This window comes from Sparus aurata, chromosome 11 (assembly GCF_900880675.1).
Source record: "Sparus aurata chromosome 11, fSpaAur1.1, whole genome shotgun sequence".
NCBI classification, from domain to species: Eukaryota; Metazoa; Chordata; class Actinopteri; order Spariformes; family Sparidae; genus Sparus; species Sparus aurata.
Window position 1 is genome coordinate 25,524,437 of NC_044197.1, and position 14,432 is coordinate 25,538,868.

The 14,432-nt window shown below is 39.6% G+C and overlaps 1 protein-coding gene across 1 annotated transcript in view; it reads right to left on the reverse strand.

Annotated features, from left to right (window-relative positions):
• The window catches only part of lrp8 (low density lipoprotein receptor-related protein 8, apolipoprotein e receptor), a 181,663-nt gene that overhangs the window by 16,450 nt on the left and 150,781 nt on the right, over positions 1 to 14,432 (reverse strand). The window contains exons 13-15 of the mRNA XM_030433693.1: positions 14,144 to 14,283; positions 5,527 to 5,668; positions 2,006 to 2,158 (exon numbers count right to left, since the gene is read on the reverse strand). Coding sequence (XP_030289553.1) covers positions 2,006 to 2,158; positions 5,527 to 5,668; positions 14,144 to 14,283 — 435 coding nt within the window. The remainder of the gene's footprint in view (positions 1 to 2,005; positions 2,159 to 5,526; positions 5,669 to 14,143; positions 14,284 to 14,432) is intronic.

The following is a 14,432-nucleotide window of genomic DNA, read 5'->3' on the forward strand; positions in this document are numbered from 1 at the left end:
TATTTGTATTTTATGATATGGTAAAATAAGAATATCTTATCACACTATTCTGTTGAAAATCTTCTGAAAGTTAGACGTGACCTTGCCCCTTCCTCGTTTTTAAATACTGAAATGTGGCTTGAAGACTCACGTGGCTTATGAACCTCTGCTTCATCTCAGGGGGTTAGAGGGGCTATCCCTGCCCTTTGAAAAAGTAATTATTTCTGTATGTTTATTTAACAAAGAAAAGAAACTGTGCAACAGATACATTCATAGTTCAAGCTGCCCGGCATCTTTTAATCACCTCCAACTCTGTGTGATCACTGTGTTGTGTATCCATCAGGTCACATAGTCACAAGTGACGTACCTCTCCTTTTGTGTTTCAGAGAACCAAATCACAGTATAAAAAAGTGGTTTGATTCAGGATTTCATAGATATGTCTTTTTTTTCTGGTTGCTGTAAAACTGATAACGTTTTTCTACTAAATGGACCAAGACATAAAGCAGAGAGCAAGAGGGGTAGAATGTAAAGAGCTCATTTTATCAAACGTAAGTGCTCAGCAGAAATACTTGTACTGCATTCAAATCCCAAAAATGTGAGTGCAATTTCTCTGTTCACGCTCAGTGGTCATGCTCCCTCGCCTGTCCTTTCTCAGAGGGATTCTCTGAATTGAAGCCTACATACATCATCACCTCTCTTGCTCCCTTTTCTTTGTGTCAGCTCCTTTCTTCTCACATGCGCAAACACACGAGTGCAAAATCGAGCGGGTTCATTAAGGATAACAACTTTACTAATGGGTGACTGTAGAGGCTGGGGAACGGCTGAGCGGTGAAGTAAGGTCAGTGAAGTAATGGAGGTGCACTGCAAACACAGGTAAGCTGGGAGAAAATCACTGACCCACTTCCCAAGATAGTGTTACAGTAAGCAGAGGTATTGAATTCTCTGTGGGAGCTGGCTCTAAATCAATCATATTTATGACAAGAAAATGCGAACATATTGCATTGTTATAGGATGGTGGTGAATACTGGTTTTGGCTCCAAGATGCAATGTTCCTTCGGATATTTCTTTACGATTTGAGAAAAATATGAATTGGTGTGATTATAAAGATTTTGCTGAGGTTAAGAGTAGAAAAAATTCCCTCTATCAAGAACATGATTTTTGTATTCATATTTGTTTTTGTATTTAATATATTTCACTTCCACTGTATGTATTTCACTGAAAGCTTTAACAGTTTCATATTATGCCCAGTTTTATGCTCATACTTGTTTTTTTGGTGTCTAATAGAAAATGTTAATCTACCTTAATGTTCAGAGAGACATTATTTTTCTCTTATTGTTCATTGCGACAGCACCTTCACTCTCTGTCTGAAAGCTCGGTATTGGTACCTCTTTAAGGGCCGCTCTCTGATTCGTCAGTTTTAATAGGCCTGAGCAGGCACCGCCCACTGTGTTCCCACATCTGCTTGTATATTCACAACCATGGCTGTGCTGGGGGCATGACAATATAAGATCTTCAAAAAGATTCAGTGGATCGCCTCAAATATTCAATTTCTGGATTGAAGGCACAGGTGGAAAATATAAAACCTGTTATAAGAAGTTCTAACTCAGGCACTGAAACCTTTTAAGAAATGAGTTGGTCTTGGTCCGGCTATGGTGAGAGAAGAACCTAAATCAAATTTGACATGACGGGTCAAGATTCAATTTATCACATGCGCCTGAAAAACAGCCTTTTGGCATTTCCTCCAGCCTACAATAGAATGGGAAATATACCCCACAGCCATTAATGTGTAACGCTGGATACCACAAATTAACGTAATAGTTTAAGATGGAACATTTATTTAAAGATATTCATAAATACATAAGTATGGGGCAGACTTCTGTCAGCAGAGATGAGAAGGTGAAACCAGTTCAATATCCTTATGACCTAGGCATTCCATCAAATCTCAAGGCATTCCATCAAATCAGTGATGTAGTCTTCATGTGACATTCCTCAGCACAATCCCTTTAATCAAGTGTGAACGACTTACCTATAGCACAGCGCCTCATGTCTGGCCCCAGCTCCATGCCATCCGGGCAGGCACAGGTGTACTTGGGCGAGTGGTCTGTAATCTGCGGGGCCTTCAGACAGAGGTATTCACAGCCACCGTTAGGCAGACTGCCCATGTTACAGGTATCAGGGGCTTGAGGGAGAAAGCAGAAATAAAAGGGGGATTCAAAAAAGAGTTTAGGCAAATATGAGATTGTACATTTTCCCTTATACATAAATCACATAAACATAAATTATTATTTTGCTTTATGTACTTCGGAGTTTTATCTCATTGAAAATGACATATTAAAAAACATGATTCATACATTTTCAATATCATTTATAAACAATTGGTGCTATTCTAAAATGTTCTGTAAATTGAAATTCCATGTCGTTGCCAGGGTTGATGAGCACAGACGTTTACATGTACTGTAGACCAGAATAGTTAAGAGGAAAAGGCTATTAAGAATTGAAGACTGAGTCCCAGTTTTGGGTCTTGGACAGTAGGTCAAATGCATCAAAGTCATTGAGAACTGAATTCAAGCTGGTGGTGAGAATCTAAGGCCCTACGCCAAAGTGGCTACAGTTAAAGCACAAACCACAAATATGTGATTTAACATCTCCATATATGAAATTGGGTAACAGTGGCTTTTTTCACTCTATTTTTGTATAATATACTTGTACAGTTTAAATCTGAGGATTTCAAAGTGGGAGATGCGCCTCCCCAGGGGAGCTCCAGACCATCTCAGTGGAGGCTGAATGATTGGGAGTGAAAAAATATTACATTAGTTATCAAAAGGAGATAACATAGAATAGTGTAAATGTACATGATAGGCAGACTGCCCAAGTGACGGTGTCGTGGGCTTGAGGGACACAAGCTTTGTAAAAAAGTTCTTTCCAAGACACTGTTTGGAGAATTGCTTTGTTTTCCCCCACTTTCTCAGACTCAGAAATCTTAGGACAGTATTTGTTGTAGTCGGAAATTATGTCAGTCAGCATATTAGACTATTAGACAATTTTTCCAAGCTTTGTCTGTGTGGAGTCCCAGACTTCAAAAGTCTTGACATGTGACCAATATAGAAATATGACATCAAAGCGCCAGTTCTTGAACAAATGTAGCCCAGCTGTAGTAGACATGATCTTATCAGCCAAAACTCTTATACGACTTATTGTGTATAATCCTGATTGCGTGCCATTCTGCAAAACAACAGTAACGGCTTACTCTGGGGTTTATGTTAATTGCAGTGCCTTTTTTCTGGTCCAATGAACTGATGCTTAGGTTGCAGCAGGGGCGTCTAGATTTTCTTTTTTAAATCTGCGCACTCAAAAGAAAAATTTACATGCAGTTTTCTAACTCAAGACGTAGAGTCATGGAAAAATATTGCTACTCTTCTCATGTGGGAGAAGCGTCAGAATTAGGTCAGGTCGCGGTCGATTCCGCCATCTGACTTGTGTGTAGTTCTAGAGAGCAGTACATCAGAGGAATCATCAGCTGTCAGGGGAAGCAGCAATAGCACTCAATACGCACAGCAAGATTTTAACAGGCTGGGAATATATTTGTGCTCGGCGTACAGTAACTCAGCATAACAAGTATGTAATATGAACAGCTGTCTAAATGAAATTTTTCAAGGCTCCAACATCTCCTAAACCTGCTTCCAATATTAAGAAGAAATGACGCTCTTTGGGTAAAAGAAAGTCTTTGAAATGTGACGCCATGTCATGGTCCTGTCATTTTGTTTTCAATATGTCTGTCTATTTTTATGTCTTTTCTGGTTTTGTGTTGTCTTTTGCCCTTTTCCAGTATTCTGTTTTACCTCCTGTTTCCTTGTGGTCCTCAGCAGTCTGCCTTTCCCTGCTTCTCCAGCCTGTCGGCCCCTTCCCTGTTTCTAGTGTTTTTCAATTCATTTCCCTCATCTGTGTTTCTCCGCCTCCCTCCACCTGCACCTCATCCCCTTCTTAGTTTTGTTTGTATTTAAGCGTGTGTGCTCCATATTGTTGTTGTCAGTTCTTCCCATGTAATCCTCCTGTGTCAATCACCTATGATCCTCCTGAACCTGCTCCTGAGTCTCCCAGTGTCTCCCTGCTTCTCCTCGTGGCATGTTTCTGGTTTTGTCTTTTTCCTGATTTGAACTTTGCTTTTGGTTGGTACATTATATTTTGGCATTTTACACTTTGTGGTTTTTTGGATTATAAAGCTTGCCATTTATTCCTTATCCTGCCTGCCTCCTGTGTGTTTCTGCATTTGGCTCCACAACATTCTTTTGCAAAACCAAACAACAACACATTTAAATTCTATGCTGGGGAAAGACTGGAGCAGAAGAGGAGAGGAGTACAGGAAAATAAATAAAATAAGCAAAGAAGGAAGGATACAAGGAAAGACAGAAGAGGAAAGGGAAGTAGAAGTCAGGATAAAGATAAAGTTTAGCAAAATTATAGTATTATTTTGAAGTTGCAATAGCTCCAGAGTCTCCCCCTCTGCACTGCCTCCCTTAGGTCTAGAAAAAAAAAACTTAAACATGGAACTCAGTCACAGTCAAAGTACAGCTGAATTGCAAAAATAAATAAATAGATAAATAAAAAAAAGCACAACAAAAAAAGATTGAGGAAAATGCTGTTGAGAAAGTGTGTGGGAAAGAAGCGGAAAAAAAGAGAGATTAAGACATATTGGAGCCATTTCTCCAAATTGTGTATTGTGGCAACCACTACGCAATCATCTTCCCTTCTGGGTTTTATTTAGATCAACGTGTTTGCCAACAGGAAAACACATAAAAAGCAAGAGAGAACAAGAACAGTGGAACAAAAAGAGATGGCCTCACTCAAGGTCAAGTTGTATCCGTATCACTTGTGTCTTCACAAGGCATACAGAGCGCCTTCAGTTTATTTTCATTTAGCCTGGCTGTTCCCGGTTGTTTTGTCTTTCTGTTGTCGGCATTTTGGAAGAAACATTATTAATTCTGTGATATCTCTTCAAGCAGAACTCTTGATTTATTAATGAGAGAATGCAATTAGCTCCCTACTGGCACTCAGACAAGACTGCTCTGAGTGAGGGGGGAGAACAATGCATGAAACCTCAAAATCGCACAAGGCAATTGCTTAATACACACTGAGGAATAAACACACAGAAATGCTAACTAGTGCGCACACACCCAGGTGTTTCTTCCCACACCTGGGAAAGCATCAATCCTGGGACAAATACTGTATCACAGCACATCAATTGACAGGCACAGCACACACATCAATCTAATAACAGAGTCTAATCAGGCTATTTGTTATTGTTTCAGACAGTTTTAATAAGTGGATCCTTTGGCTATACATAAATCATTCAAGACAAGAGTGTTGTTGTGTTTTGGTTATATTCAATTTTTTTAGGGTTTGCACTCCTGGATCGAGTAGTCATTAAACCTAACTGGTACATGCAGCAACCATGATGAGAGCCCATGATGCCCAATTTGCTATGCAGGCCCCGTCACCTGTAGCTCCTCACCTAATCAGTCACAATAGCACTTTTCCTGCATGACTTACCCTTGGGCTGCCTTTGTTCATGAAACACCACCAAGTCCAGGGGGTTGTTGAGGTGCTCTGCCACCTTTGCAACATCATGTCCTGTCAGTCGGTTGGCACTGTAAATTGCTTCTTCCTCCAAATCTGTCCAATACACACGATCCTGGATAGAATGAGAGTTACAGAAAAAAATCATTCCAGCTTTAGAACCCTTCAATATAGGTAAAAGTGCAAGGTGTAAGAATTTTAGTTTAAAACATTCAAAAATGAATCAAAAGAAGCAACAGAATGTGACGACATAAGAGTTTTGACATTATGACAAACTTCTATATGTTGTGGTGTAGAAGTGTCGACTGAAGCTAGCAAGCTAACCAGCTAGTCCCCTGTCCTCTGTCGGGACGGCTAGCTGAACGGCTAACTGCAGCTAGTTGCCCACTATGTGTTTGTTTGGAGTATGAATTTGAGAGGTAGACAATTCTAACATATTAGACCTTTAATTCATAAATCGTGAAAAAATAAATGGTTTATTTTTTAGGAAAACACGACAGATGTAATATCTGACTGACAATTTAACACCATATATGGCAGCATACATGCCAGTCGCTGGTTGTCATGACAGACTGGCATAAAAGGTGTCTGTGGTAATAGGTCTTAAACTTATAATTATCCCTGAAAAGTAGCAATTATCTTGCAATATTCAAGCTGTGATGGGTCTTTCTGGCAGATTAGATAGCTCAGCAGGTTTGAAGAAATTAGGAAGTGATTTTATAACCATCAAACTTGGCTTGGGGTCTCATAAAGAAGAGCATCTTCCAAAGCAAGCGGGCCCCTGCTCATTTTAAACAATACTGCCCATAAGTTTCAACCAAGAAAGTTATTGAGTTTGATCAATCTGCTTGACATTGTTGCAGAATTTGTTCAGAGAGTGGCAGACCTAAATACTTTTTTTATTTGCATCACTGTGAATGAAAGTTTGCTTCCCCATGTCCAACCATTTATTTGTCGTAATTGTCATTTTTGCTCCCAACTTCAATATTCTACCATAGACCATGTGACATAAAACATTATGAGTTCACAAATGCAATTTATTTCTTTATAATGAATGGCTTTTCATTTGTAAATATGCTAAACCGCATTGGTCAAAGAAAGACCACTTGGGAGCCCTGTATTGCAAGTTTTTTGGTGGTGAAAGGTTGCAAACAGAAGAGCACAAAAGTTTTGCGAACGTCTACAGTTAATTGCAGAGAGATAGGCTCATCTACTGGTAACTGCAGAGATATTAGCTCATCCTAACAGTGGTTGTGCGATTAAACTCTTTTGTGCTTTGATGATGAACCAGTTTTGAAATGAGGGGTCTAATTACTGCCTAGGTGAAAATACTTCCCTGGGATGTTCATGTAGTTGCCTCAGGTAATTATGTTCAAAGCAGAAGTCCAAATCTCGACTCGGTGACAAGTTTGAATTATGTTTAGGTTTGTGGATTTACAATTTGACAGAAGAGACACATTTAAAGGAGTTGTTTTGTGCCTGGAGTAACTTTTTTCATCAAAGGCATATGAAAAATAACAGTTTTGAAGGCAAACATTTTGTTGAGTGCATTTTAATCAAGGAGAGGTTTAAAAGGACTGAGTAAGTTATATTGGGGGCAATGACGAGTGTTCTTTTCTACCACCTCTTAAATTTTGAGCCACCAAAACTCAATTCTTACAGTCAATCAATTCATGTTGAGCAATTACTTTTCCATATTTATTGTCAAAAAAGCAGCAGCCCTTCTTGTATAATGATATATTTTAATAGAGCTAAAGACTGTCTTGATGAAAACAAACATTTTAAGCTTGAAGAGGACGCTGTTTTTTCTGCCATTTGTATTTCTAATCTTAGTAACAAATATAATAAAACAGAAGAGGTTTTTTAATCTTTTGGGGGCGGTATACACTGAAGTCAAATTGATAGCCACCTTGTTGCACAGTCGATAAACACGACAACAAAGGTGGGCTTTTACATCAAAATAACATATTTTTAAACCTACAAGTAGAGCTGTCCGGTTCTGAATAGAGGTAGTCTACGGATTGAGGATGCTATTTGGATTGTAAAACCCCTTGAGGCACACTTGTGATTTCGGACTGTAAATAAAATGGACTTGATCTGACCTCTACCGCTGAGCTTGTTGAGAGGACGCACAACCAAGATTTCTGCTGGCGGAGCCGACTGACCTATTGTTGGCTCCCTAAAAACATCAATGGGATAAAATATTTGAATTATTCAGCTCTCTTAGACTATCCACATGGCATTGGACCAAATGGATCAACTTCTGATGGGAAAATAAGTAAATGCAGGGGATTTGTGTTGCTCTGAAGAACCGATTTATCTTATAACCACTCCTTTTTCAATTTGTAGTGGAAAAGGGCCTTTTGGTTCAGTGTGCATCAGAAAGTGCAATACCCTGTGTGGCAACTATGGTAACAGTGATCCCCACTCCTCTTGTGAAATTGGGTATCAGTCTATTGGTGAGCAAGCAGTTATCAGTAATGGCTGATCAATGGCATCAGAAAACACTAATATGGGTCCTTTTGGTGGACATACTAGATTTATTTAATTGTTAATATTTTTGTTTTTCCTTTTATCTATAATAATTTTAACTATATTCACTTGTTGTCTTTGTGTGCTTAATTCTCTACATCTGTTTTTGTTTTTAAAATATTCCATTTCACTTGTAAAGCATTTAGACGTACATTTTTATTTGTTTAAAATGTATTATATGAATAAAGTTTGATTGATATGTAGTAGGTACAAGGACAAGTTGCTACTGATACAATAAAATTAAAGAAATGGCAACAACATTAGAAAACATGACATGGCGACTAAATGCCTGGTAGATATACCTCCATCTAAATGGCTATCTCTATTGTAAAAGTCCATTGTGTACAGTATAAAAAAAATCAATTGCTCCAGTTTTCTTGGAAATAAAGGAATAACTACTGCCACCTTGACCTGTGAGATTATCTTTCACTTACGCTTCATCTTTTCGATTTCTCTTCCCCTCTCTAGCACCTCCTCACAATCCTCTTTTGTGATACTAAAGGATAACAGGATATGCTGCACAAATGGTTACGGCACTTGGTTTCCATGGCAACCACTGAACGCTCTGTCTACCCTGACACACAACAATTAAAAAAAACACTGGATCATAAGAAGGTTAAAAAAAAAAGAAAGAAAGAAAAGCCATTTTAGTAGGTGAGTGTGAGGCAGAGAGATGAAACAATAACGACTGCTCCTATAAGTATTTTTTCCCACCAGGCTTGGGTCGTGTTTACAGGTGTACGGTCTCGTTTAAAGGGCAGGGACCTGTTGGGATCCACCCACGGATTTGTCTTGTCTGTGTATTTGTGTATGTCTGTTTTAAATTTGTATGTCCGGTGTGTTTCAGTTACAGCTATAATCCAAGCTCTCCTTTTGTCCCGGTGTATCAGCGGATTTAACCTTTTCTCTCACCGTCTCCTTTTCCATCTTTCACTGAGCTCTCTATCGCACCATCTCAGCCTCACTCAGAATCAGATAACCTTTACTCTTATGACAGTAGAGCTGAAACAATGAAAGACAAATATCAGCCACGGTGATAAAACATTGCTCAAACCTATCATTCCGTCTCTCCCTTTGCCTTTCTATCTCTGTGGATGTCTTTCTCCGTCCCTGTCAATCTCGTCCACCGTTTCTCACTTTCAATTTCTCTACTGTCAGTCTCTGCATCCTTCATCTTGAATGATTCAAACAGCAATACGGACCTGAGGAGGTCAATACTCTTTGATGGAATCAAGGTGAATGTTCAATGTGTCGAAGGACAGGAATATGCACAGGCTCTCCTGAACACATGGCATTGCATCACTTCAGTCAGAGCCGTGTCTGTCTGCTATTGTCAAGGTGATGAGACTACATCTAAATGGCCATGAGGTCTTTTTAAGGACAAAGGGAGAACAGCCCTTGATGATTTTATCAAGATTTTGTCCCAGCAGAACCTTCTGACAGCTGCACGGCCCTTTTGATTGACGCATCTGCCCGATGAGCCCTCCGTGCCTCCTGCGTACTCGGATGTCACGCCAGAATATTACAAATGAAATCGCAAACAAAGCCAACCCACTCAACTTTTGAAGCCTTTCATTTTTTTGGGGTTTGATTTGTATTCTTTGTTGCATCAGCCCCAGTCATGAAAAAATAATGTAGGCTTGGTGATAAATCTGTGTAGGAATCAAATGATGTTAGGAGACATTTTGTGTTAATCTCCACTAAGCTGCAGAAGAGTATTAAATCCTGTTACACCCACGCAGGTGTTTCCAGTTATTTCAGCTGATTAGAACTCTTATCTGGCCTGTGGGTGTGGACAGATAGGGCTTGACTGACATTTTCATCACTGTTGTGTTAAAGCTGTGGTCACACATTCTACAGTGTCAATACTCACTTCTGCTGTCACTCATTTAAAGTCTGTAACTCAGTCTGTGTTGCTTCACTCTAATTATAGCATGAAAAAAAAAAAATCTGGAAAGTATGTCATGGTTCAGGTCAGGTTTGGTCCCTTTTGACATTGTTGTTTGACATTTGGTGCTGGGCAATAGGCAATTTTGGTGAACTGAGGCAAATGTGACCATACTTAAAAGGCCCACAGTGAAAAAGGCAATATTTCGGGTGATAACAATGTATTCCAAAAGGAAGCAGATCCGAGGGTCAGCTCAAGGAGGGGTTTAGTTTTGGTGAACTTTGGCGAACAAATGGATGCTGTTGACCAAAGTCATGACAGTGCCAACCTTTTAATGTGACAGAGAATCAGAGATTCCAAAATAGGGGAAGTTATTTGAGTTAATTGGCTGTGTTGCACCCTTGACTTTTATCTAACCTCCTCTGTCAGAGACACAGTCAGAGCAGTTCACCAACAAGCCCTGTGAATAGTCGCTGTATCAGCAAGCATCCTGCTCCACCTATTTTTAGTGGACAATCTAATGACACTATGGGACAACTGTAGTTAAGTAAGCTCATGTAGTTCCCAGGACAGCTCTATCCCCACCTTCATACTGAGCAGAGGGCTCATCAGATAAACGAAAATATACCTGTGTGGGTGTGTAGGACTGTTGCATCATGCTTAAATCCTCCAACAGCGCTGAGTTCGTGGCAAAAGGACACCATTATTTTCTTTTCTTCCTGACTGTTTTATATTTCCTTTGTCTTTCTCTCTCAATCCCCATCCCCCTCTCTGCTTCGCTTTCCCAAACTTGTCTCATCTTCTTCTCCATCCCCTCTAGTCAAACAAAGTGGGGAAAAGAGTAAGGCAATGATACTAAAGCCAGAGAAATAGAAAACACTACTCTCTGCAAGCCTCTGCGATCTACATTTCCTCAGGGCTTGGTGTCTAGGCAGGGGGTTGACACTAACTGAAAGGGCTTGTATGTGTATGTCTTTTTATGTGTGTGTTTGGTGGTGGTGTGTTCAGACTTTGATATAGGAACCATGTGTCTTTCCTCTGCAGTGCATTAGTAAAACTACAACAGTATGGATGTGAAATTTGCAGATGATACGCTTGAGGGGAACATTCTCTTCATATAGTTTAGGCATATGAGAGGCCATACAAGCCATAATACACACTTCAAAACACATCTGAGAAGCCCCATTTCTCTTGTTGCAACAATTGTATGGTAATGTTTGTATTGAAAAGTAATGCTTATGAGTGGGGATTAAATGCTTAAAATAATTGATTTTGGGCAACACGGCCTCCACAACAGTCCCCATTCACAACAACTGTCTACAATGCATATTAATGGTATATCTACGTTTTCGTGTTAATACTGACAGTCAGATTTTGGGCTGCAACAAATAATTCTTGTTGTAACTATCAATTAATCCGCAGATTGTTTTTTTGACAATCCACTGATCTATAAAATATTATAAAAAGTGCCTGTTTAACCCAAGGTTATATATGAATGTAGCCTGTTTATTTGACCAACAGTCCAGAAACCAAAGATATTCAGTTGACCATCATATAATACAAATAAAGCAAAACAAATCCTCTCATTTGAGAGGGCATTTTCGCTTCCAAATACTAACTGATGGTCAAAATTACTACAACAATTACTTTTTGACCGTCATCTTTTAGATGAATCATTGCAGCTCTAGTCAGATTCTGCCACTGCAGCTGCTCAAATGTTCCCGAAGACCCCAGTTTGCTCTAAACAAAAGCTCTAGTCCAATTCTGGACCTCGACTGACATTTAGCTTTTTGTAGCATTCAACCAAACCTCATCAAGAATAACACATTTCTCCCTAAATGCATTGCATCTTAATGGCTGCAGTGATTTCTGTTTTGTTTTTATCACAGCCATCTATTACCAACAATTATTCTTTTTATCATCCTCTACATGTGAATACATGCTGCACTGTTATGTACTGTGAAGAATGGCAAGTTACTGAGCTGGGCTAAACTGGGCCTATAAGCAGTTGAAGCAAATCCGGGCAAAAATACACCATTTAGGCTCGTTTCCCAGATAAGACACAAACAATTAAATGGATAAAAATAGTTAATTTCACAACTCAAACCATGCAGCTCCGAAGAAACAAACTTTCCATTATCAGTCTGTTGGGACAATCTGCTGCACTGCCAAAGGATTTTTAATTTGGTCTGTATCATAACCAACAGAACAAAGACTAGAAGAACTGAGGGCCATTAATCTCCAGGGATGAACTTTCAGTGCCTGCCTGAAATGCTGGTTTTCTTCCTCTTTTTTTTTTTTTTTTAAAAATGCACACACATATCTGAACACACATGCAGGCACACTCAGCTGGACATGATGGATGTCCCTTCTTCCCTTTGCTTCTCATCATCACAGTGTGCAGCAAAGAGAGGAATGGAGAAAGTGCTTCCTACCATTCGCATTTCACTTCTCTCTCTCTCTCTCCCTCCCTCCCTCCCTCCCTCATCCTGTCTTTGCTCTCCTCTGGTTCTCTTTTCCACCTTCCACATCATCTATACTTGATAGGCTCTAACAGACCGACTCACTCCTGCCTCAACAAATACACTCAAATTAGTTTCATCGATCGCTGTACTCTACTGTGACTCCACACTCAGCTCTTGAAAAGATAATGCCTTCAGTGGGTTTATCTTGCTACTACACTTTTAAAACATTTCTTCTCAATCAATCTCTGCGACTGACAAAGTTCCTCCATTGACTTCTTACCCTTCCTCAACTTCTCATATTCTTAGACTTCTTTTACCAGCCACTCACTAGTGTACTCTCATAAATGCTACAGATGTGTATCAGCTCATTACCTTTTAACAGGACGATGTTACTATAGAGTAACGATACAGAATGAACCAATCCATGGCAAGAGAGTACAGAGAAATAGAGAGAGAGCGAGACCACCTCACTCGCGCAGCTTGTTCTGGACACAGTGAGTAAGGGAAACGGCGAGCTGAGCTCTCCTAGAAACTGCAGCTTACCTTAGCATGTCTGTGGCCAGAGCCAAAAAAATGTAAACAGCCCATGCAAGCTGAAAGGTTATGAGAGGCATCAACATTTTCATGTAAATAATTAGCTTATTGGATAATTTGTTGTCTCACTGTCTTGGTTCTGTTAGCATTGCATTTTTAATAGGTTAGCCTACACTACACAGGGCACTGCAAAAGGGTGCCCAGGTATTCCAGGTACAGGTTCAAATAAATGGTACCTATTTCTAGATAATACCAGTACAATTTCAGTTACAAGAAACACCAAAGATAGATAACTTTATTGATACCCGAAATTATGGAAAGGTATCGTTAAACAAACTGTAATTTTTGTAAAGAACACGGTTGCATTAATTTTGCTGTATTTACAGGCCTTCATCTCTCATAAGAAAGTTATGAACCAAATATGAGGAACCGTAGTTAAAAATAACACTATAACAGCTAGAAACTCATGTCTAATGCTAAAATTTGGCCGACTGAAAATCTAAAAATACACTGCCGAGATGGGAATCAACAAACAAGATATGAGAGTGTCATCCACAAGGCAGAGATAAGTGGTAGCAGACCTATTTTTCTGTGTATCTGCTTTTGGAGGTCAAATAAGGACATTTGCATCTTGTTTGCCTTTCAGGTAGAGACCTCCTACAAACCCTGGCAAGTTTTTGCAGGTATCTCATGCCAAGTCCCAAAGTGGTAAAATGAAAATAAATATATATTTATGCTGCATTTTACGCTCATCATCCAGTCGTTCCAAGTTGTTTTCTTTTATTATTGTGCTCAGCTTCATTGACGCTGTTCAGGCAAGCTGGGTTAAAATTGATTTTAACATCCTGCCAGAATCAGTTGTTTTATTTATTATCTATTCATTATTATTTCATGGGCTTAAATGCTAGATTATGCTTAATTACTGGTGGCAACATTTAATACCCAAAACTGGATATTTGGCTGCTTAAGAAAGCCCTAACTACAACAAATTAACTAAAAAAAACAGAAAAACTACCTTGAAGGAAGAAACTTATCTGGTGTGCTCTGAAAAGTGGGAAAGACTAAAGTAGTACAATACAAGTTGATCAGGTTCTACTTCCGTAGCAAGCAAATTATCTCGAACACATTTGGTTGGACTGATTCAGTGGCTTTAACACCAATGCTGCTGTACCTCAAACACAGTGAGGGCGAAAGGGTGTGCCAGGTGGTGATGGGAGGACAGCAGCACTTTACGGTTGTCTCCATTTAGATCCACACTGGACAGCAGGTGCAGCTTGGAGTCCACCCAGTAGAGACGTCGGTTGGACAGGTCTGAGAAGAAGGAGGAGGAAGAGAAAGGGAACAAAACCAAGGAGGAAAGGAAAACGAAGGAGGGAGAAGCAGACAAATGGAAAGAGAGAGGTCAGTCCAAGAGAAAAGGCCTAGGGTGTGAGGTATATGAATGTAATGGCCCAGTAGCT